The sequence below is a fragment of the Pan troglodytes genome, chromosome 13 (assembly GCF_028858775.2).
Source record: "Pan troglodytes isolate AG18354 chromosome 13, NHGRI_mPanTro3-v2.0_pri, whole genome shotgun sequence".
Lineage (NCBI taxonomy): Eukaryota > Metazoa > Chordata > Mammalia > Primates > Hominidae > Pan > Pan troglodytes.
The window spans coordinates 42,541,015-42,567,003 of record NC_072411.2 but is presented as its reverse complement, the minus strand read 5'-3'; the positions used below and the strand labels follow the sequence as shown (position 1 = coordinate 42,567,003).

At 32.7% G+C, this 25,989-nt stretch overlaps 1 protein-coding gene across 1 annotated transcript in view; it reads left to right on the top strand.

The window, feature by feature from the left end:
• LRP1B (LDL receptor related protein 1B) overlaps positions 1–25,989 on the top strand; it is a 1,946,873-nt gene that overhangs the window by 1,664,705 nt on the left and 256,179 nt on the right. Inside the window, exons 55-62 of the mRNA XM_063790432.1 lie at positions 251–379; positions 3,391–3,513; positions 7,195–7,335; positions 8,420–8,607; positions 14,521–14,704; positions 17,578–17,663; positions 22,540–22,662; positions 24,745–24,926. Coding sequence (XP_063646502.1) covers positions 251–379; positions 3,391–3,513; positions 7,195–7,335; positions 8,420–8,607; positions 14,521–14,704; positions 17,578–17,663; positions 22,540–22,662; positions 24,745–24,926 — 1,156 coding nt within the window. The remainder of the gene's footprint in view (positions 1–250; positions 380–3,390; positions 3,514–7,194; positions 7,336–8,419; positions 8,608–14,520; positions 14,705–17,577; positions 17,664–22,539; positions 22,663–24,744; positions 24,927–25,989) is intronic.

Here is a 25,989-nt window from a genome sequence, read left to right as displayed (position 1 = left end):
AAAGTACATTATTTTCTACCATGTAGCTTTAAGAAATATAACAATTATAGCTAGGAAAGAATGCCTTCTTAGATAAAAATGTGTGGACAACTACAGGGGAAGAATGATGTTTAAAGATTCCCAATAACTACGATCGCCTCCTTATAAGCAACATTCTTCTGCTTCCCCTCTTACTGTAGAAAATGTAAATGGTAGACATTTTCCAGTGGACACAGAGTAATCTTAATGGCATTATGTTTTTGTGTTTCAGGTGCCATAACCTGTGCTGCTGACATGTTCAGCTGCCAGGGCTCTCATGCCTGCGTGCCCCGACATTGGCTTTGTGATGGTGAAAGGGACTGTCCAAATGGAAGCGATGAGCTTTCCACAGCAGGCTGCGGTATGAACCCTGGCCTGGCCAGGGCTGCATGTCAAAGAAAACTGTTGCAGCATCCTTGGTTATTTGTTTTTATAGTATTTGCCATAGCACATTTCCCATTGCTTTCCTAGTTCCTGGGCCCATAGGTAGTATTGGACTTAATCAGGTGGGATGATGTTATCACAGTAGTTCTGCAACCTCTTTAACTACTGTTCAATGTTTCAAACATGCACAGTCGGATTACCCATTTTAAAACCACTTTGATAAACACAGATTTATCATTTCACTTCTCAGCTAATGTAACTGCACTTCATGTGTACGAGTGCAGTAGGTTTGGTGCTTTCTCTTTTGCGTCGTCCACCACCATCCTTCTGAAGGCTTTTAGATTGTCTATTACAGAAACTCTGTGAATGACTTCTCTGATCCTAAATAACTACTGATCAGGAGGTCAGTAAACACCTATTAGTCCTATGGATAGTGTATTAACCCTTGGGTCATGTAAAAATAGTATGGATATAGCCGAATGAAGCTGAGGGATCAGAGGAGCACCTTCGGAGGTCAGACAATTTACTAAGTTTCTGACTCTAAGGCACCTCAGGAAATTTTCAGGGCATTACTCAACAGTAAAAATTTAGATGAATTCCTTTGCATGATCAGGAGGATAAAGGGACTGAATATTTGAATGCAGATCCCAAGGTCACATAGGGGATCCGTTGGGCTGAGCAATTTGTCAGAAATAATGCTGCGAACTCCGCTTGTTAAAATGAGTTCTGTCAGTCATCTCTCCAATGGCCTGCCTTCACATCTTTAAAGCATTGTATTTGAAGCCATAATATAAGTGTCTGTGTGTGTGTGTGTGTGTGTTTGTGTGTGTGTGTGTGTGCAGGGGTATGTACATGAGGAATAGTTAAAGCAGAAAAGAAAAAAGAAAACTTCGAGGCAGACCTATTTGCACAGAACTCATACTATTGTTGTAGAATAATTCACTTTGATCTTGAAACTGATATGTGTGTCTGTAAAGGTCAATGAGGCCACTGAGGGCTACATAATAAAGGATTATGCATCAATTCAGGGATCCAGATGGTCCCAGTATGCTGTTGCTATTGTAACAAGTTAACACTCTGGGAGGCATATTAACACTTTTGTACCACAAGAGTACTATTAAGTACATTCTGTTAAAATGCAGCAAATTGTACTCAAGTGATCTGAAAGTGTTAAAGCCAAATAAGTCACTGTTGCTCAGTGTTTTAAAGATTAATCCATGTATCGGAATTGGTGTAATTCACCTGAGTTATCCAAGCTGGCATACAGTTCAAAGTTAAGAGGAGTTAGTAAAATCAGAGTTTTACTCTAATTACAACAGGCAATTGTTCATGCTACTTCTATGTGGCTTCTATACAGCTTTAAAAAAATCTTTGTTAAAAGTAAATTATGCCTGATTATATTTTAAAAACCCTTTTGTGTTACCTACACTATGTCAATAATTTCTGAGATAAAGGGAGAGATTTATTTGTTCATGGAGCCTGGGGCAGTCTGGGGAGAGGGGGCTATAGGCAATGTGAAAGAATAATGATAATACCTGTATCTTAAGTGTTAAAGTGATGTGTATAAAATATACTATGTCGATCACAAAGAAATATTATGTAAAATATCCTACTAATATGTAAAATGCCTCAGGAAATGATTTCAAGAAAAAGTGATAATATCTGAGTCTTGAGGGACAAAGAAAGAGAAAGGTGTTTCATGTAGAGAAAAGTGCTTATTAAGACATGGAATTGGGAAATAGAAGGCACCTAAGTTTTTCAAGTACCCATTACATATCAATTATTGTAATTGTTGCTGTTATTTGCATTATTGAATTCCCACAATATTGTAGTGAACTGTTTTGAGGAATCTGCCAAAAATAATTATTATATAAATACGAGTTTAAAGAGCACCTAGACATTTATTAAATACTTAAAATGAGCCAAATCTGCTTCACATACATTATCTAGCCCTTATAAGAAATTTATCAGATACATTTTATTATCCCCATTAGACAGATAAAGAAACAGATGCACCAAGAAGGTAAATTGCTTCCTTAAGAATACAAATATAAGTGCCACAGCCACTTTCTGCAAAGCCTTTCTCTTTCCAGCATTCTACAATAGCATATAGCAGATTATTGCTATTTGCAATACCCCAAACCTTGAGTCCTACATAGCATTTACCTTTTAAATATAAGCAAAGATTACTGAAAATATTTAAATGAGTCTTGCTCATTTAAATCACTCTTGTGATGCTATGCGTATGGTATTAATTTTTTCTTTCTCTGCACTAGTTATGTTCTTTTGAATTTTTGCTGAAATTTTGATCACTTGGATCAACCATTTTTTCCACTTGTTGGAACATTGCTTTCATGGATCAATATTCCTAAAGGGTCAATATTCCATTTCATTTGTGTAGTACTTACAGCGGGGCTGATGACATCAAAGATCTTACCTTTACCTAATTGGACACCCCACTCTAGAAGTCACCAAAAAGTTTTATTTTATTTTTTTAAAGACAATAACATTCTAAACCTTCTTAGTTTTCTTTTCACTTCCTTTATGAACATTAGCATTGCTCTTTACCAGTCTATTTTTCACAAGGAATCAACATTTTTATTACTTTACCAGCATTACTGTAGGCATAAGTAAAGGAAAAAAGCCTAGAATATTATTAGCTGAGATATTTTTTCTAACATGTGAACATTTGAATTCATCCTTCAGCAAATTTAAAATCACTACATGGCTTGAATTCAGGGTCACTCTGGAATAGTTGAATTCATGAATACTAAATCCTTGAATTATGTGTATTTATATTCAGACATTCTAATGTAAATACATATGCAATTACTAGCTTATCTGATGTATTGAATATTATGCAAAGTTTTCTTTTTCTCAGTAACTATGAATTATTGGATATGATTTTATATATTCCCCAAGGTCCTAATATGGGGGAAGATAACATATGTGCTCATCTAACTTTATTTTTTGTGATGCCTTTCTTAGCTCCCAATAATACATGTGATGAAAATGCTTTCATGTGCCATAATAAAGTATGCATTCCCAAGCAATTTGTTTGTGACCATGATGACGACTGTGGAGATGGCTCTGATGAGTCACCACAGTGTGGTAAGTACATCTAAAACTTCATGAAGGAGATGCCTAGGCTAAGAGTCTTTCAAAACTAGTATGTAAATAAAAAACTAAAGCAACAAACAACACATTTCTTAGTGTCATCAACAGCCAGTGAATTCAGTAATACACAATCACAGCACATATAACTTATTTAAGCTCTAGTATAATACATTTATTTGGAAATCATACCTATTTGCAGTATGTTTGCATCAGTAATATTGGAAAATGTTTATAAAAATGTCTTTGGGCTGGGTGCAGTGGCTCATGCCTGTAGTCCCAGCACTTCGGGAGGCTGAGGCGGGTGGATCACCTGAGGTCAGGAGTTCGAGACCAGCCTGGCCAACATGGGGAAACCCCATCTCTACTAAAAATACAAAAATTAGTCAGGCATGGTGGCCATGCCTGTAATCCCAGCTACTCGGGAGGCTGAGGCAGGAGAATTGCTTGTACCCAGGAAGTAGAGGTCACAGTGAGCCGAGATCATGCCACTGCACTCCAGCCTGGGTGACAGAGTGAGACTCCATCTCAAAATAAATACATAAATAAATAAATAAAAATTAAAATTAAAAATGTCTTTGGTTTAATGTATTTTGAAATGCTTGAAATTTGAAGACAGTATACGGCTGGCTTGATCAGTTGTATAGCCAAATCAAATATTTGAGTAAAAAAAAACGTAATTCAGAATTATCAGAAAAGCCGGATACTTAATATTTTTCTACCCTTTATCTTTTGATGTATTCAATGATTTGATAAAATTTAATATTATTATCATGAAATGTATATTGCCTTTACATATATTTTTCTGTTATATATAATATCTATACAACCTACAACTTTAATGATAGCATCAATATATTAAAAATGCTCAGTTGAAGTTTAACTGTAATGTGAACTTAATGTTTTCGTAAAATATTTGAATGCATAGACAAGAATAAATATATGTAATGAAAAGCTGTGAACTTTATATATGCTCATAGAAGGCAACAGATTTAGTGCCTGCCTTTGTCCTCCCTGTGCAGCGTCTATAGCCTTGGCCTTTGATATGAATCTCACTGAAATTAGTGGATATCAGTTTTTATGATTATTTCAGCATGAAGTCATACATTTGATGTGATATTTTAAAGGCTACATCATAACACAAGATATAAATCTGAAGCAGAGTTATATCTGATTGAATATCTCCCCTCTGCTAGACATTATATTTGGTTGATACAGAGATGAATGAGACAGAGAGGCCCCACTTGGAAAAGTCACAGATGAATGGAAAAAACAGAAATTCAATATAGTACAATAACATATTATGTCAAATAGAAACAAGAATCACAATGAGATCAGAGCTGAGAAGAATCGTTCTTGAGGTAGGCACTGAAGAATAGAAGCAGGGAATGTTAGTAAGAGGAAATCCTATGTAATGCTAGAGATCATGGTGTGTGGTGGTTAATAGCATGAACTCCAGAGCTGGAGAGCCTGGGTTCAAGTCCTGGATCTTCTGTTTACTAGCTACGTGACCTTGAAAAGGTCACTTCACTTCCCTGGGCCTCGGTTTTCCATCTGTAAAATATGTTTAATAAAAAGGCTTAAATGTTAGGACTGTTCAGAGAATTAAATGAATTTATATTTGTAAAGTTCTTAGAGCAGTTTCAGGAACAGTAAATATGTGTTTACAAAGGCTGTAAATTGAGATGGTCGAGGAATAGCAATTAGTCTTCTGTTAGGTAAGCGGACATTTAAAAAGTTGAAGTTAGATTTGAAAAAGGCTGAAATAAAGTGTTAGAGAATTTGTATTTATTTTGTCTCTCAGAAGCCAGTGTACATTTTGAAACAAGAGAATGAAATGTTACAGTCACATTTTTGTTTTGGAACCATATTTTTTCACGAGAGTGGGAGAAATACTGCCATGGAGCAAAGGAGCCATAGAGGGAAATAAACTAGTTAGGGGGTTATTGTGATAGTTCTGATGATTAATGATATGGTTTTGAACCAGGTTGGGAATGGTGGAGTGGAAGGTACAGAATGTGTCAGACTTCATTTACAGTAGGACATGGAGGATAAAAGGGAATTTCTAGCTTGGATGACTTGGTGATTGGTGCTGCTGTTAATGAATGTTGGGATACAAGAGGTTAAGGGTTAATTTTGTCGATAAGATGTGAGATGTAATAAAGACTTTATTGTGGATCTTTTGAATATGAGGTGTTAATCAGACAATCACATAAAGCTATATAGTGAGTGTGTGATAATTTAATTCTAGATCAGAAGAATAACAAGGATAGGTAATATTAATTTTCTGCCCATCAGCCTAAAGCTGGCATTAAAATAAAGACTGAAGATTGAAGTTAGGGCTTTACTGGCAATATTTTAGAATGGAACAGGAGAGGATTTCATACAGAAGGAAAAGAAGGGAACAGCAAGATCAAAGTTGGAAAGAAGTCCAGGAAGGTAGACTGTGAATATTGTTAAGTCAGGAAACTCTTTCTAAGGTAGTGTGGTCAGAAACATAAAATGTTGCTAAAAGGTGAAGTAAATAGGAGGCCGAGATCCAGAATTTGACACTTGGCACTTGGTGTTTGTTATCTCTAAGAGGAGTTTCAGAAGATAGAGGTCAGAGAAATGAAATGTTGATTGATTAGAGATGAACTGCAGGCAAGTAAGTGGAAGCCAGATTGGGCAATAAAGAGACAAGAAATGTGCTGATAAGAGGTGTATAGATTTTTATTGTTATTGGACTGGATAAGACTTCACTGTATTTGTTAAATGAGAAGAAGGAACTAGTGAAGGAGGAGAGAGAGCGAAGAAATACTAGAGTAGCTAAGGCTATTTTAGAACTATCTATTTTAACCATTCCAATATGATAATAATTTAAATTAAATATTCATTATTGAGTATATTTTCTGTTGGAATTGTGTTTATTTCTTAAGCCATAAAAATCTTACCCCCTCCCACTTAAAACAGAGCATTTACCCAGATTTATCAGAAAGTTCTACTAGGAATAACTGTTTTTATTGTTGAAAAACTTAGAAAAAATTCTTATAAAACAGTGTTGAAAATCAAATAAGTTGTACTTACAAATAGGCATAGATATGAACTTTTACCAAATGATGTTTTTTCTGTAATTTGAATAAAGTTTTTAGTGACTCTAAGAATCAAGATATAGGATAATTATAATAGTTTTTGTGCTTATTGCTCTAAAATTGACTTCTAATTTTTCTCATTTTAACAATGTTTTTACACGTTGAGTGCTGCTTTCTAAACATAAACATGATATCAGAGCTTCTGAGAATTATCGTTATAGCTCAGAATCAGTTTATCCATATGTTCTGGTACTATACCTAACCAAGCTAATTCTAATAGCTTTCATTTTCATTTTCCATTCTAAGAGATATTATGATCCAGATAATAGGTGAAGAGAAATGGTATAGTCAAGGGTCACTTTCTTATTTCTTCACCTTGAAATAATAAGAATGTTTGTTTCCAACTTGAGTTTTTGGACCATATTCCTACTTCCAAACCACAAACATCTCTTGCAACTATAACCACTGTTACAGAAAGAAATGAGAAATATTTCTCATGGGAGACATGAGTAATCCACATTAATCAGGTGTAGTGTACATTGAGGAGATGACGTTTCAATTAGTATTTGTTATGTGAATTAGTCAAATGTTTTTTCTGCGTCTCTAGGATACCGACAGTGTGGTACAGAAGAATTTAGTTGTGCTGATGGGCGGTGTCTTCTAAATACTCAATGGCAGTGTGATGGAGACTTTGACTGTCCTGACCATTCTGATGAAGCACCTTTAAACCCAAAGTGTAAAAGTGCAGGTACAGAAATATATACAATACTGCGTTTACTCTAAAGTGTTTTCAATGGAAAAATTGTGATTTTCTGTCTAGTATAGTATTCAATGAGAGAAAATGCAAATTATTAAGCATGTGATGTTTCTAGTGACACCATGCAGGGTACTAGTAATTGACTCCGTGGGAAGCTAGTTTTGGAAATTTAAGTCTGTGCCAAAAATATAAAGATTTGAGGCAGTGGTACTGCTGACATCCTGTCTTCCCCACTGCCAAAAATTCATTATATCTTCATATATTATTTTATATGAGAATAATTTCACTGTATTGGCCTATTTGAAAATTCAAATGCAAAAAAGTTAAAATTTACTGTGAAGTAGTCTGTATTATTCATAATTAGGCAAGATGAAACAAATTGCATATCATTTGAATATACATATATTAAAAACTTGGTCTGTTTATCACTTCTCTATTCCAAATGCTAAATATATAATCATATATTACAGAATATGCTCAAATAATTTTTTTCTCATGGACTTTACATGATATTGGGCTTTCTTTTAGAATGTATAATGATGAGTATTGTTCAAGTCATCCAGCTATTTTCCATAGCTGTATTTGGAACAGCTATTATTCACCACTGATATCTGTTTTATACCCTGACTTCAAAATGTCAATGTTATATTTCCAGGAAGAAAAGAATTTAGGAATATCTACCTATTCTAGATTCTTAGTTTTTAGTAACATATAATTTCTCAGAGACCTATGGCTTGAGGGAATTGTCAGACTATCAGTACGCTTTTGAACTCATTCTTCACAAAATAGAGGAGGCAGAAATAGTTCATTAATTTTACTATGGTTGTTTATTTTGATAATTAATTTTCATGATCAAGCTATATTTGCAATAAGTATTGAACATGAAAGTACAGTTTGCCCTTGGTTTTCTGAACTTTAGGTATAAGATATTATATTGAATATGTAAAAGATTTTATATAAACTTATATTATGATTTTTGACACACGAGTTAATGATATTTGTGAATGTTTTCAACAACTGTAGTATAAAACAATGGCATGCCCTTTATGTTCCATTTGTTTTATTTTTTTTCCAGAACAGTCATGCAACAGTTCATTTTTTATGTGCAAAAATGGCAGGTGCATTCCCAGTGGAGGTCTTTGCGACAATAAGGATGACTGTGGCGATGGTTCAGATGAGAGAAACTGCCATATAAATGAATGTTTGAGTAAGAAAGTCAGTGGATGTTCTCAAGACTGTCAAGACCTTCCGGTCAGTTATAAGGTAGGTACTCATCAAAAGTAGCAAATCATACGATACATTAGAATTGGAGGTTAAGAAAGCTATTTAATCCAATATAGATGAAAAAGTTAAAAGCCATCATAATATTAAAACGAATTGAATGGAGAGTGTCTATATGAAGATACCATAATAGTAGTGTGATATAAAAGTTGTGAGAATATAGTTAAGAAGACAAAAATAAAATTGAAGCATTTTTCTACATTTTCGGAGCATAAAGGAAATAAGTAAACCAGGGAAGACTAGTGATCAGAGACAATACTGCTATGTTAATAGCTGTATAAATACGTATTTAACTCTTAAGTTTCCATTTCTTCCCTCATTCTCTCTTCAGTACATCTTCGAAGTGGAATGGGCTAATCATTTACTACAACACTGGATAATGGAATATTTTTCATACAAACATAAAATCCATAAACTATGGATTATTAGGACATAAAAAATCCATAAACTATGAATTATTAGGACTTAGTGTGAATACACTGAAATAAACCATATGTAATATCCTAATTGTTGATTGTAAGTACGATTTCCCTGAAGAGGTGATTTGCTGACAGAATCGATGGACAGAAATAGCTTCTAAAACCAACTCTGTTTCAGTATGTTGGAATGACGGACAAAACTAACACAACGTTGAAATGCAACGTTGTAAATTAGGTTAAAATCAATTTTGTAAATATGGAAAAATCTCATTAAGAGCAATTCCTTTGAAAATTAGTGTGTTTAATGGAGCAACGACTCTGTATGAATCTTCAATAGGACATAACTAGTATAAACAACAGAGGCAGTCTAATGAAGATTAGGACCATTACAGGGTTTAGATTTTGTTCTACCGAGTTCTGCCCGGGGGTACTGCCCACATGTATGGACACAGCATTTTATCAAGAGAAACCATGACGAATTGGAGTGTATCCAAATTTCTATATTCAGAAGCATTAGAGTCTGGAGCACATCTTCAGAAGAAGTTTTGCTTAGAGCAAAGATGATTTGCTAGCTGTATTCACATACTGTATATGAAGGATTCTAATAGGGAACATATGAGTTGCTTAAAAGATTGGAATTAAGAGTTGGAAAGCAGATTCTGTTCAATACAAGGCAGAAGTTTCTAATGATAGAACACTTCATATTGGAATGAACCACCTCACACATCACCAATGAAAGTGTTTCTGCAGTGGCTAAATGACTTTCTTTAAAGGATGGTAGACAATTGTTGTATGGCAAAGATGTGGGGCCATTGTTCCTGCCAGCCTTAGCATGCTATGACAAGCCAGTTCTATCTAACAGTAAATTCAACTAAACAACCAATTTGCTGTTTTTAAGTTCTGAATTTCTGGTATTATTAACTTAGCTACGTGGTTAGGTTGGTTAGGATTTTACTGTATATAGACATAATCTAAGAACCACAATAATAAATTCCTGCAAAAATTAGAGATAAAAAACGGAAACACCAAGAAATATATATTTTTAAAAGTTTTTTAGACCCAATATTGTATTAAGAAGTGGTTAAACTTGTAAACTCAGAACATGAACTCATTCACAAACAATATATTACAGGCAGAAAGAAAGAAAGCAAGTGAGCCAGTACATCTTTTAATGAGATGAGCATGCATCAGATAATTAATGTTGGCAGTAAATATTTTAAAAACCAGTGAAGCAGAAAAGAAATGTTATTGATCACTTGTGTACAATTAACATAGAAATCTTTCCTGAATGCATCAGGGAATGTGTTTTAGAATGATTGCAGGTAACTAATTAAAATTTTAACTCATACCATTACAAATAATTATTAAGGTCTATCATATATACAGTTATGTACCACATAATGATGTATTGGTCAACAATGTGCTGCTTATACAGTGGTGTTCCTATAGAATTATTTTTACTGTACCTTTTCTAAACATTTTTAAATATTTTTTTAAACATTTCTAAATATTTTTTACTGTACCTTTTCTAAACATATGGTGAGAGATGTTTAGATACACAAATACTTAGCATTGTGTTACAATTGCCTACAGCATTCAATATAGTAACATGCTCTACAGGTTTGTAACCTAGGAACAATATGCTCTACCATATAACCTAGGTGCATGATGGCCTGTACCATATAGGTTTGTTTAAATACACTCTATGATGTTCACACAATGACAAATCACGTAACAGAGTATTTCTCAGAACATATCCCTGTCATTAACTGATGCATGGCTGAGTGTGTCTGTGTGTGTGTATATGTGTGTGTGTGTGTGTGTGTTCTATGTGATACATTTCAAAGTAGATTTATTTGTGTTTATTCCATGTGTATTTAATGTCTATGATAACAAACTTGGTAGTAAATTATAAAACATATAGAATATCAATTATATACTTTGTGACATGACATCAAAAATAAGGTTAGATGTTATTTTAAATGCCTGCATATAAGAAGTATTAGCACACAGCCATACCATATTTGGAAACTGCTTTTGGTAGAAGACAATATCATCCAGAAACACATGTTAATTCATGCTTATTTTAAGCATCTTGAAACATTCCTCACACATAAATACTTGTTTATTAATACTTTATAAATGCCAGTGTTTTCATTTTGTCTTCTCAAGAAGCCGTAGAAAGAAGTGATAATTCTAGTTAAAAGAGACAAAAGTATTTAATCCTTCACAAGGTGTGTGCATATGTTATCAGACAGAATTGCTATGATGTTTTTAAGTATGTAAACATGTAAAAGCTAGTTAATAATATAAAACATCTATTGATGGAAATATGACTTGTACAAACATTCAGGATGAGACCAGAATCATAAATAAAAGATTTAAGCAAAGGTTCAGACCAAATATTTTACATATTGCATTCATATTTATATATATGTATATACATACACATGTATATATTATGCACACAAATATATGTCATATATATGACAATTTGTTAATAGGAAACTGAGTAGAAAGCTTTATGTACAACAAGATGCTTCTACCACGTTGCAAAATTACGTGAGCTGATAGATTTCTCTGTTTCAGAGAATGGTGAAAACTATCCAGCAGCCTACTTCTCCTTGTAATATAAGCAGACCATGACAAGAAATCATCCTCTAAATTCTGCAATAAAACGAAAATTGCTTACAAAAGCAAAATTTAGACCTTATGGACTGTGGCCAATTTGCATGTTTGCAGTAAAACAAATACAATGTATCTAACTATTCAAAAGGGAGTAATAACATTTAACTGAAGCAAAAATCTTATTTTGATAGGAAGGATAATTTACCATGTAAAAATAAATGTACTTCTGGGAGGGAAAAAAGTGATGATGTATACAGTAGAAATAAAATGATCAATATTTGTCATGTTACTTGAAAAGCTGCAAAGGAATTTTTTCCTGAGAGAAATAGAAAAGGCTTAGTTATTTTTTCTGCCAGCTATATTTTCTTATAAAAATTAATGTAACTCAAGAAAATTCTGAATAATTTGGAATGGTGAGAAAAATTAAGATGAGGCCGAATACATATAATTCTGACTTTCATAAAAATTGTCTTTTTTAAGTGAAAGAGAACATTCTAATCTTATTTTCTATAAAATGTCTTTGAAAATGCAAAAGATTATTATTTTCTTCCATTGAATTTATGAAAGTTGATGAGTAGAATTTCCTGCAGATGTCTTTTTATTATTTGAGACCAAAAATATTTTTATTAAAATAGATTAACAGATTGAGAAATACATTGTCTTTTTATACGTGTTATTTCAAACAAAATAAAATTTTAAAAAATTTACTGTAAATCTTAAACTTTTGTTTATACAGTCTTATATTATAGTAACATTAATCAATTTTACCTTCAAGAAATTAATTTTCCATTGTGTGTTTTTATCCAAGCCATCTATTTCATATAGTACTTCTATAAACCTGACATGAGGCATTCAAAGTGATTTTCAGAAACCCCATTAAAATGGTGATGCACTTTGTTTCATTTAATAATACTGTTTTAGAGGAATTCAACACATTCTATAAAATTTCCTTTCATTTGTCCTAAAGTGACTCTTGATTCAACACTGCTCTGTATCTACTAATTGGACCTCTGGCTTCCGACTACACAATCACTTGGCTTAATTTTTAGGCCATTCTGGGATTACTATCCTGTCAAATTTCTCAGTTTCTTTTTCTTTTAAATATTTATTTTAACAAAATTGAATAAAAAGATATAATATAAAATTCATCATTTTAACCATTTTTTTATGTGTACAGTTAATGGCATTAAGTATGCCATTTTCTTTGGCCATAGTTAAGTACCAATTCCTCCTGGTGGCAGGATGGATCTTCTCAAAGAAAGTAATATTGTCACTCAGTGAGATATAATGAAGGGAGTTTGGGAAATCAAGCTCTGACTTTTGCCTTCATTTTAATCCACTGGATTGCTAAGTGGGTTATAGAGATTTTAAAAGTCCATTATAATTTCTGAGCATTATTAGATAAATTGCTGGTGTCAAATGTTAAACATGAAAGTGCTAAGAGCTTAAAGGGTTTCATTTCTTGTAAACAGAATTGGGAAAAATAATGATTTATCCTTTAATTAATTTCAGATGAAATTGATGTTACTTGGATGCTTTCCTCCCCAGTATTGAAAATGTTTCTTGTACTTAAAAATAATTCTAACCATAAATTGTTTCCTGAGTATTTATTAATATGGACATATATCATTCTAATATCTTTATCAATAAATTCAAAGCTCTGCCATCACTTTTATCTGATAATAAATAAATAAATAAATAAATTTTATCCAAATTATGAAATATTTACTATGGAGTGCTCTTGAATACTAGTTACTTTTGACAACTCAGAAATCCTTCTTAACTCACATCCTACTCAATACTTACAATTTCCTTTATTCGAACACAACTAATCAGTCTGTGATCATAATCATCTGGCCAAGTATAGGTTCATTTTCTGTAATAATAGTTCTCACATGCTACCTGGCAGGGACTGAGAACAGAACTGAGAGACAATGACCAATCAAAGTACCTCATCGTTTTTAGGAAGGCAAAAAATACACGTGGCATAATGTTTGTAGCCTATGAGTTGACATACCAGTTAGTTAATATCATGTGTCATCAGAAGGACAAATAAAACATCATAGAGATGCTGAAGGAAAGAGTTATGATATAAATTGTTTTAGTTATTAAGATAAAAAACATCTACATTAATATTACTGTTTATTCAGACACCTACATATCTAGGTATGGAATCAAACACAGTCAATAAATATTAATTGAGGATTACTATGTATTAAAAATTTCAGTGTGTACAAGATCTCCTACTGGCCTTATCTAAACAGCTCCATCTTCATGCTATTGGATTTCTCATCAACTAACTAAAGATAATATTAGATTGGTACAAAAGTAATTGTGATTTTTGCCATTAAAGGTAATTGCAAAAGCCACAATTACTTTCGTACCAACCTAATAATATCTACATTATAGATTTCTATACTGCTCAAATGAAATAACATATGTGACAATGTTAAAAATTTTCAAAACTCCATGTAAGGATTAATTCTTATAGTTGCTAAAATATTCTAAAAAGACAATGTAATGCAATAGAAAAATAAGAAAAGAAGTAGAAAGTGTCACTCTTTTTTTATTTGCTTTGCCAATCTCTAACCACATGGCCTTAGCAATGTCAATTAACTTTTACAATCTTGCCAACTTCAAAAGATCAAATGAAGATATTTGGGAGAGTGCTTTCTAACTAACTTTACATAATATACATAATTCCCATCAAAGGTCAAATGCTGGGAGACAGAAAGACTTGCCTTTATCTATTTTCAAGTGCTTTTCTTGCTTAATGCTAAAGAGATATCCAAAAGTAAAAGACAGTGACAATGATATGAATTGATTATGCTCATTTTTCTTTTCCCAGTGCAAATGCTGGCCTGGATTCCAACTGAAGGATGACGGCAAAACATGTGTAGACATTGATGAGTGCTCTTCAGGCTTTCCCTGTAGCCAGCAATGCATCAATACATACGGGACTTACAAGTGCCTCTGTACAGATGGGTATGAAATACAACCTGATAACCCAAATGGCTGCAAATCGCTCTCAGGTATCGAATTGAACTTGCCCACTGATCCAACCTCAGTTATACATATGGATCCTGAACTTTATAGCCATTCTTATTGAATTCACTCCTCCTTGATGCTTCTGAAAAATCAAAATTCTTCTCTACTTCCCTTGATATCAGAATCTGTCACTCTGATTTTGTATGCTCTGTTCATAATAACATTGCCTTATGGCCTTGTGAATTATTGAGTGTTTTCTAGATTTTGAGAGTGCCCACAAAAAAAAAAGAACTATCTCTAGCACTGCTTCCTGCTGAATCACATGTTCTTGGGAGCAAGTTTGGCTAAAACTGTTAAAGAGACTATTGTGACATTATTATAATATTGTTCATTCTCCCCTCCACCATACATACATACATATATGCTAGAGAGAACAAGTTAACAATAAGAAGAAGCAACAATAGTAATAATAAATCAGCTATATAGGACTATTTGAATTCTTCCAGTGATTCAGCAAATATTGTTAAACTTCTTTTTATTCCAAGGAGTGTATTTGATCCTGTAAATTATACATTTAATAAAGCATGGCCCATAACTTTAATTCTTTAGGAGAGAAATCACAGATATTAAAATGATACAAAGCAATAATATGATGATGACTGTTAAATGGGCAAAAAAATGGTGACTAAGGGCATCTCTATTCCGCTTGTTTTTAAGTATAATGAGTCAAATATTATTGCCAGTTTCTTATATAGATGTTCGTCAGTGGCAACATTTAAAACATTAGCTGTTTTTTTCAACCACTTTAATAAAATAGCTATCAGAGATATTAATTTTAAAATATGGGTTTTTTTAATGGGTTAAAACTTTACACATTATGAAGAAAAAAAAATTAACTCCTTTCAATTTTTCATTCCACCATCACTTATCTTCCTTCCCTGAATCAATTTGAGGATTATTTGGAGACAATTTTTTTTTTTTTTTTTTTTTTTTTTTTTTTTTTTTTGAGACGGAGATTCGCTCTGTCACACAGGCTGGAGTGCAGTGGCGCGATCTCAGCTCGCTGCAAGCTCTGCCTCCCGGGTTCACACCATTCTCCCGCCTCAGCCTCCCGAGTAGCTGAGACTACAGGTGCCCGCCACCACACCCGGCTAATTTTGTTTTTGTATTTTCAGTAGAGATGGGGTTTCACCGTGTTCACCAGGATTGGAGCCCATTGTTTAATCTACCAATCTACTTGCTTCAGGCCATCTTAATGCTTGCTACATAATGCATTTAGTGACCTGGGACAAAAAGAAGAGATTAAATCATACAAATGACCAAGGTTTCCATTACTTTAAACATTAATAAAGGATTGTGTAGAGGAGATGAATAGTAACAATTAAAATATGGGTCTTGTTACATTATGTATCCACACCATAGTTGTTTCTTATTAGCAATTATACTTAGAAACTCATACAAATTTTAAATATAAAAATGTGTTCTTAAAGCATTTATGCTTGTTAAAGCATAAATCTTGCACTACAGAGATTTTTTAAAAATGAAATATATTTAAGTTGTAAAGAACAGAATTGCCTAAGCAGTGAAGTAGAACATGACTGATTAATTTTATATTTATAATTGAGAAATCTATTGACAGAGTGGCAAGGCACCTTCAACTCGAGAGCCAATTCTGTGTTGAGAAGTATTCTGAGTCTCAGTCTGGCCTCAAAAAGAAGATGAGAATGACTAATTTGGGATCCCATCAAGGATGATAGAAGGGGGTATTTAACATGAATGACATAGTATATACTGAAACATAATGTCATACCTTTGGTATTACATATTAATTACAAAACTAAAAGACAAGGGGAGAAAAATAATGATTTCAAACAATTTAAAAAGGACAATAACGGTATAACAATAAATAATTTATAAAAAATCCACATTCAATTATGTGATTACTTTTTTAGTGTTTTTTTTTCTAATTTCTATCAACATTACGTTTTTTCATTTGGCAAACAAGTTTATGAATGTGTCTTAAAAAAAAAGATGTTAAAATGCTTGGGCAAATTATTCACCAAATGAATCTAGGATTATAACCACTGAGAATGTGGTCAAATTGACGTCAAATTATCCAGATACATATTTAAATAAATAGAAAAGAAAATCTTTCTGAAATTCTCTCCTTCAAGAAATCGTTTTGTTTCCAAATCAATTCTGAAGAGAAACCAAACACTAGTGGTTTAGAGGGTCTCCTGTACGTTGAGAATGCTCAGATCTTTATCACGTTCTTTCCCAGATTCTAAAGTAAATGAGATACTAAAAGACATTGGACAAGCTGATAAGGTAGAAATAAAGACTATTAAAGCATTAGAAAAAAAGACTCTTGGGGAAAGGAAAAATTAATAAACAAAGATTTTAGAACCTGGAGTTCAGAAATTATTTAAGACAAGTCCTCAGGCAGGTAAAAGGGTATATATATGCAGTGATACTCTTGGTCTTCACTGAGGTCATCCTGAGAGCATCAGCCACTTGATTATCCAGAAAAAAAATTTCTGATCATAAGAATGTTTTAGCTGTACTGTAGGTTTCTAAGAGAGGTGAAGATTATCTTTTTCTGCAATTCATGCAGACAATCAGATTGTAACAGCAGATATTTTCTACTAATTCCAAATAAATTATCTGAATGTCAAGAATATTGAGAGGAAGCAAGGGATGCACTTAGAATTTTCTAAATTTTCTGTACTGCCTGGGCATGTGCTGCCTCTTCATTCTACTGCCAACTACGTTGCTCAGTATGATCCTTTTTAAACCCTGAATCTATCAGATCACCACTACATTTGAAATCACATTGCTGCTAAACTAAACTGAAATTATGCAAAGGGGAAAAGCATAGATACTTAAAGTCTAATATGTTATTTGTGTTGGTGTTTAGGTGAAGAACCTTTTTTAATTCTTGCTGATCATCATGAGATAAGGAAAATTAGCACTGATGGCTCCAACTACACACTTTTAAAACAGGTATGACACTCCCAAGATGACACCGTAACATTTAACATGTGCACTAGGTATGTGTTAGAGCTGTAGAACTACCTGGCAATTAGAGTTTGTGAAGCATATTTTTAGTTGTCAGGAGAAATATTTTCTTTGAAAATATTTAGTTTGTATCTGTTCTGCTCCAAATTTATCTTTGCCTCAAACTGTGTAATAGTAACAGTAATATGTGAAAGCACTGTCTAGAACAAGTGTGCCAAAATTAAGGTTATTTCTCATTTTTCTAGTATGTTTATGCCAGTTTTAAGTATAAACGAAGACCACCATTCCTGTGGTGTATTTTCAGCAACATAAAGAAGATTTACTTTCCTAAAAATATTTTGTTACTCATTGATAGATTCCTCCACTGCTTTTTATAATAGTTTCGTTCATTTTTCTTCAGGATTTAGTCTCAAGTGTTAAATATTCACTAGCTAGTAGGATATTTACTCATCCTGACAGAGTTGGATTCTTTAGTCTTCCTCTATGTCACAGGTTAAAAATAAACATGTCAGATGAAAATCCAGATTTCTGGCTACTCAGGAAAAAAACAGAAAAGTGTATTAGGGCAGCACTCACATTCCTGATTGGTCAAAATCCAAGCTGTGTAGCAGCTGCTGCATTGATAGAGAGCCCTGCTCTCCAGTTCACCAGTGTTTTCAGACTTTCCATGTGCTTAAGACATGTACACTCGCCTTATCCTGAATAGCCATGAGGTTAACACCCTTGTTCTGAGTATGGAGTGTGCCACCAACATCCACCATATCATACTACTTCTTTCTTTAATTATAAATCTTACAAGACTGAGTAAAATATAAAATATTTTTATGTTGTTTATAAAAAACTAACAAAAATTTAATCAAAATATAAGAATGAACAACTATTTAAGACATAAATAACATAAAAGAAATACTTAAGGATAAAACGTACATATAACTGCTTCAAGATGGAAAGTTTTTTGCTGCCCAAATAGTTTCCTAGTTTATCTAACTTGATTTAATATGTTTTTTTCTGTATTTTTAAACTTTTTCCTGTGCTTTTAAACTTATATCAAAATTATAAGATATTAAAAATTATCTTTCTTGGGATATGACTTCACAGCCCTTCTAAGCCTTTCTATAAATTCAAAGTTAGGTGCATCAGACACATATTTTCTGGTATAGTCTCTGGAACAAGGACATGCCTATTTTTTCACTAGGTTGTGTATATATATATAAGCTGTATATATATACACACACACACACACACACATATGTACATAACATTCTGACCATTTAGACTCCACTATCTCAGTTTAAAGAAATAAAGTTATCTCTTTAGAATATTTTTAAGCTCAGCTGAACCATAAGTTTAACTAATATAGAACAATATTCATTATCTTCATGACAGAGCTATAATAGAGCTTCAGTGATAGCTTCTTGCTTCATTTTCCTACCTTGTAGCTCAGTATATGTCTACCAGCATTCCTTTTGTTGTCTTTCACGGATAATGTGTTGTCAAAAATTGTTCTTAATGGAACAAAATGATTTTTTCCTCTATGCATCATTTAAGTCTATTTCACATAACAGAACTACTTTAATGCTCTTTTTTTAAAAAAACATTTTAAGATAGTTCTTTTCTCCTGGTGGTATCATTTTAGACTGTTGCCAGTCATTAGTACCTAAGTGGGGATGAGTTTCGGATACTTTCTTAGTGCAGTACATATGGGAATGAAGAAACAGTGAGGATGATGAAAACGTTCATGAAGGATCTGAACACACCTATGTCTTTGGAAAGCAATTGATAATGGTGCCCACTGAGTAAGGAAATAGAGACCCAAAGAACCCATGGCAAGCCTTCTGCCCAGTTTTGCCTATGGGCTGCTGGGAATATGTCATTTCTTTCAGGGAACATATTTTTACTCACAGTTTCATCACAGTGTTATAGAAATTTTAAAGGAGTTCTAGGCAGTAGAAACCATTATCTTTGTCCAGAGAGTCTGTCCACATATGCAGAATGAAACAGAACATGGAAGCAATTATCTCTGCGCATTTTCTCACAGCCAAAATAAATGAAAAGACAATATCCTTGTCTTAACTATTTGGAACTTTTATGTGCAGCTGATTAGGAAGAATGATTGATTCTAATATCACAAATTTTATTCTCTTTGTTGTAGTCAGTAACAATCTCATTAAGTTTTATTGCATAAAATTATAACAACTGGTGGAGCTTTTTCTTGCCCTCTATATTCTACAACATAACTGTAGTAAGGTCAGCTATAACTTAAATTCATATACTATATTTAGAAACTGTACTTCAGTGACATACATTTTGGAAATGAAAATTAATCAAGTACCTTTCCAATATGTTCTCCAATTCAATTTGAACAGTGTCTTTATTCCAGTAAAATTGTGTGAGAAACAAAACATAATTTCCTAAATTAATCATCTCGAACCAAAGAGTGCAAGTCTTTAGCTACAGAAATGAAAGAAGCAAATAGGATTCTGATGAAACAAATTTTCATCTCTGAAACTACTGGGATGACTAGTTTTTAGACATTATTTTGACCATGCCCCTGGCTGTTTTAATGTTTCTTGCATATGATTCTGCAAAGAGACCATTGCACTGGGATTAAGGGTAAAGCTGTAGAAAAATGACCAGCTTGGCTAGATAGATATGTTGGAATTTAGAGCTTCCATTTTTCTGCATTTGCAGCTTTAATTTATTATAGTTGACTTACTAAATTTGGAATTGGATTTTTATTATCTAAATTGATTATTGTAAAGAAGGAATAGGATAATTCTGCCATGACTGGGGATCGTGGGTAAATCTTTGCTCAAGTTAGAGACATGTTTCTCTCTGCTTTTTCCCTGCAAAGCTCTCTAATTTAGCCACCTGAATTGCCAAGCCATCACAGAATCCTAACTTATTTACATTATTGCTCTGGAGAGAAAAGCAGTTGAACAGAAGGGATATTGTAAACTACTATTGGAATGAATTTATTAAGCCCTCTACAAACTTGCCTGGAACACATTCAATTTATATTTTAGAACTTTGACTTACTTTGCATAGGCAACTTCCTACATATATATGGTTATGTGCATTTAGTTAAGGAGTTCTCCAGTTTTTAGGATGTAAATGGATATTTAATGAATCTTTTGAATCTGTGACTGAATATCAGTTACCCTTCTTTAGCACTTATAGTCATTATTCATGATTTATAGTGTTGTCAGTAGGAAAGATACTTGCATTTATTCATCTTGGCTTAGCAAGGAATTTGCACTGAGCTATATTATTGCCTTGTGTCTCTTGTTTATGACCTATGGCACGAGATTTTTGTGGGGTTAGGTTATTACAGGTTGTCTTTGTAATCTGGACCTCAAGAAAATGAGATTGCTCATTTTAAGCCAAATAAAAGCATAAAATTTGAACCTATGATTTTAACACTATTATTACTAAAATTTAGCCCTGCTGTGAGAAGGGAAAATAAGCAGTATTTGCCAGAACCTTCTCTTATTTGCTGCTATACATAGGACACCCTTAGTCTTGAATGCCCTTGGAAAAAAATATCTGAAGAGTAATCATTAGCCTTGGCTTGTCTCTTACAAAGAACTATTTAAATCTAAGTCAGTTTTATTATTATCATCAGATTCTGAATTTTGAGAGTAGATGTTGAAACTAAACTCAGACCTGAGATTTACTTTCCTCTTTCTCCCTCCTCCCGGCAACCAAACTAAAACAAATAAAAAACCCCTGCCTCTCTGAAGATGCTTGTCTCTACCCATAAGACTACAGCTACTCATACATTTCCCTCTAAAACAATTTGAGACATAGCATCAACTTTACGGTGAATATTGATGTAAGCAAGCTCTCCACAGATATAAAAACATGGCAGAGATCTCTTGAGGTTTTGCCAAATGTCTATAACATTATTTTCTAATCAATAGAATGTATATATTAATAAATTACTCAGTCCTTAAGGTAGTAAATATATAATCTTTAACAATAAGTCAGAATTAAACTAATTCCTAGGCAATCATTTGAATAATTCTGCAGCTAAAAGATTCCTAGATCCTGGATGTACAGTCCTCAAATCGAATCAAATGTGAGAACTGCCAAACCAAAAAGCTGTAGCTTCCAGAAACCCATCAATTGAATTTGTGTTCTGTTTTGCTGCCTGCTAAAAAATGCATAACGATGAGTCTGAAGGGAGGCATTTCCTCACATTTCCACCATGTGGAATAAAAACATGTTGATTATCCAGTTCCTCCTTGGTCAAATACTCACCCAAGGTTGTAACTTTTAAATTCTAATATCACACTGTATTGCCAAGGGGCCATATGAAGCAGGAAGAAAGGCAGCTCTTTTATATTGTTGTTGGGACAAGAGCTTTGGGGGAAAGTAAAATTTCTATACCTTCTCTTCTGACTCATCAGATGGCTGTCCAGGGCTCATCTCAATCAGATGATCTACCTTTTCAATTTAGATATACGCTTTTTTCAGGCTCTTCCTTGGAACAGACTATAATGACATAAAGTTTATATTTCATATTAACCTAAAGTGGAAATTCTAAACTTTATCTCCTTAAAAGAAGTTATTTTTATTTTCACGTTACTGGCTATTTATTTAAAACCATTGTAAATATTTTGAAATTTTGTGGCCTATGTGGAAAATATTTTCAAATCAATATAGTATTTTTTAAACATACAATGTAAGGAAAATGTGAATATATGATACTTTTAATGAGAACTGGTAGCAAATACTTTATTATAATAAATAGAACTATTTAGTTTCAAAGGAAGACAGTGATTCCTGTAAACTCCTAAAACATTTTATAATTATTTCTATGAATTATCATTGACAACATAGTCTTTTTTATTTTCAGGGATTAAACAATGTTATTGCTATAGACTTTGATTACAGAGAAGAATTCATCTATTGGATCGATTCTAGCCGACCCAATGGCAGTCGCATAAATAGAATGTGTTTAAATGGAAGTGACATTAAGGTAACTAAATATTACAATGATGGGATTGTTGAATATTATATCAGTATGATTGAATTGTATAGAAAGTGTTATTTTATGACCATGATATTACTCATAAAATGCATTAGGGTGGTTTCAATTTCACATTTGTATAGTGTGATTAAAACTTTAAATATGAAAAATGAGACCTTTTATTCTTATGTTTCATTATAACACTATTACTTGCAATAACATAAACATCAAATTGAGTAAATAAAATATGGAACCTTATTCACAACCCTAGGAAATGGGATGGGTGCTTTCAGCTAGAAGGATTAGTGCCTGCAATTCAATTCTGTTGATTTAAATAAAAGAGAAAGTTGAGTCTAAAACTTTGTAATTGAAAAAGTTAAACATTAGAGTGTGGATTGAAATTATGATACTGTTAAAATTGAACAATTACAGATGTAAATAATTGAATGCATTTGTGTAAAATCATGAACGTCCTGATTGGAGAGGATCACATTTCTGTCACAGTTCTGTCATGTGTATGACCCATGTCATATTCTAGATATGAGCAACTTGGTACCATCTTTTGTTATTCTGAGTTTTAAAATCAAATTACTGATACTATATATATGCATTAAAACATATTATAAAGAAGTTTTAAATTCAAGTGAATGAAACCCATCAATTACTTTAACTTTTTTGTAGCCATCTATAATATCATACATAATTTCATTTTTGGTGAAAGCAATCCATTTTGAAAATATTAATGAGATCTTAAAGTGTGCATGTACAATGATGAAACAAATAGTAAGCTGGATTCAAGTGATTTAAAGTAGCTGTATTTAATAATGTTTTATATAATAAAAGATCACTATATAATGGTGATAGACAGATTAATTTGAGCCAACCCAATGGTTAGATGGAACAAATAAACAGATGAGATTTTTGTTTTTAAATTTATTTTCCAATTAGTTTAAAAACTGTGAAGGTTATATTACTCAAACTTGATCATATATTTCATTACAATACATTAAAAAATTTTAATTACCTTTATATTTTTTTAAGATACTTTACTATTTTTGAAAGCATATTCTCTACTGCCTTGCCACTACTATTCCATTACTACTTTAAATCATGTATTTACATAAGGTTATGTGAAGATAAAATACATCTTTATTCCCTTAAATTTATTAATTCACAGATTTTCATTTAAACAGCCATGCCAATTTTCCAAATTTGAAATGTGGTGGGTAAAAGAAAAACAGATGTCTTGCATTTAAGTATAGGAGATTGATATCATTTATTGTTACAAATGTGCATATTGCCACTTTCATTTGTATCTTTATTATTGATGACATTAGGGAAAAAGATACATTTAAAATTTTATTGGCATTTTATTGTCTTTAACTGTGTAACTGTTGGCTTCTATATAGCTTCAAGTTTTGTTTATTTGACATATTTCTAAAAGTACTGGGAATTCAGAATGCCAGCGATATAGATCAAAAATTGTTGATCATTTTATATATATTATATTTATACATGCAAAGACTATATTTCATACTGTATTTGGTATATTCATGGATTAAAATTGATAACAGCAGCTGAATGTGTACATTGTTACCTCCCTTAAGCTAGGTTCAAAATAATGCCTATTCTCGTTGGTGTTTTCTTCTCTCCTTGTAGTTAACTAAATAGGTCAAGAGCGGTAGAGAGAGTGAGGAATGCTACTGTTATCTCTCCCAAACTGGTTAAAGAAAAATAATATCTCTAAGTTTGTGTGTGTGTGTGTGTGTATGTGCGTGAGAATTTTGTCCCAAATTTTAAGAGGATGAATAGATTAACAAAAATGTGAACAACAAATGTGCAGCTCTCCAACAACTTTTTTTAAATCATTTTATTTAAAACTATGTGTAAGTTCTAGGGACCTAATTACACATTAGGTAATTTCTCACAAACAAGTAAGTAATTGTATTGCGGTCAATTATTCTCTTCTTATCTAAGTTCCATTCTTTACATTTAAATGGAATTCTATATCTCTGTAAAAATCAAGAAGCAATTGCTCACTTCTTATTCTAGGGATTTACGCTGTTAACCTTTTAAATTCTTGTTTTGTAGGTAGTTCATAACACAGCGGTCCCCAATGCACTTGCTGTCGATTGGATTGGAAAAAACCTCTATTGGTCTGACACAGAAAAAAGAATCATTGAAGTATCCAAACTCAATGGCTTGTACCCTACTATACTCGTTAGCAAAAGGCTGAAGTTTCCCAGAGACTTGTCTTTAGATCCTCGAGCTGGGTTTGTAAAAACTGTTAAAAATCTTAAAGATTAAGACTGGATTACATTCATAGTAGTAAATCTAGTTCTATAGATCATTAACATGGAAATCCAGTGTAACGTGTAAGTGTGTAGAAATTCTCACTTAGAAATAGAAAAAAACAGTAATGTGATTATCACAATGAAAGGAATAAAATTAAGATGATTGAATTTTACAGAAACTATTTTTTTAAAGTTTTAAACACAGCTATTTTCCAACTAGTTGATAAATCCATGGTAGAAATGAATAAAACATACAGATTTCACTGATTTAATGCCTTTAAATCTTGAAGGAAAGGCAGGCTAAGAACAAATTCTTAGATGATGTTTTGCAGTGGTTGGGGTAGTCACAAATATGGACAAAGTAATCCCTGCACCACTTTATACCAGGAGACATAAGCAGTATCCATGGATGATAAATGACAGGGTGCATTATCATGTGCCTTCAAGATGAAAAGCTGAACGGGACTATTGGGAAGAGTTTGTGGTGGATCCGTTTCATTTGCATTTCATTGCAAGAATGGAGAGAAGTCACAGTAAGGGCCCAGGATCGCAGGCTGGAGATTTCAAATGAGGGATGAACACATCTGAAGGTGTCAAAGCTGTCTGGTGTATGTTTGCTAAAGTTCTATAGATTATGACCATTATAATTCACTTTCAATTATGTTGTTTTGCTCAGTAGAGTGTACATAACTTTTTAACTTTTTGCACTGTAATTTAGAGTGATTACATGCTCCAAAATGATCTTTGGAGAAGTTCAACCTACTCAACATACTTGGTAAAATAACAAATTTAAAGAAAGGTTGATGTTTTGAAATAGGACACATTCACAGTAGCAAGTGTTAGGATAACTTTGGTACTCCAAATTTTCTGCAATTTAAATTAATTAATTTTATTCACATATTTCACCAAACCACAGCTTTTATCATACCATATGCAACAATTAGGTTTTGCTTCTCGTTAATGTATCTCTGTTAATGTTTTTGGTCCCTCATGTTTATAATTGGCAAAGTAATCATGTCATAGTATATTTTATAGCTTAACT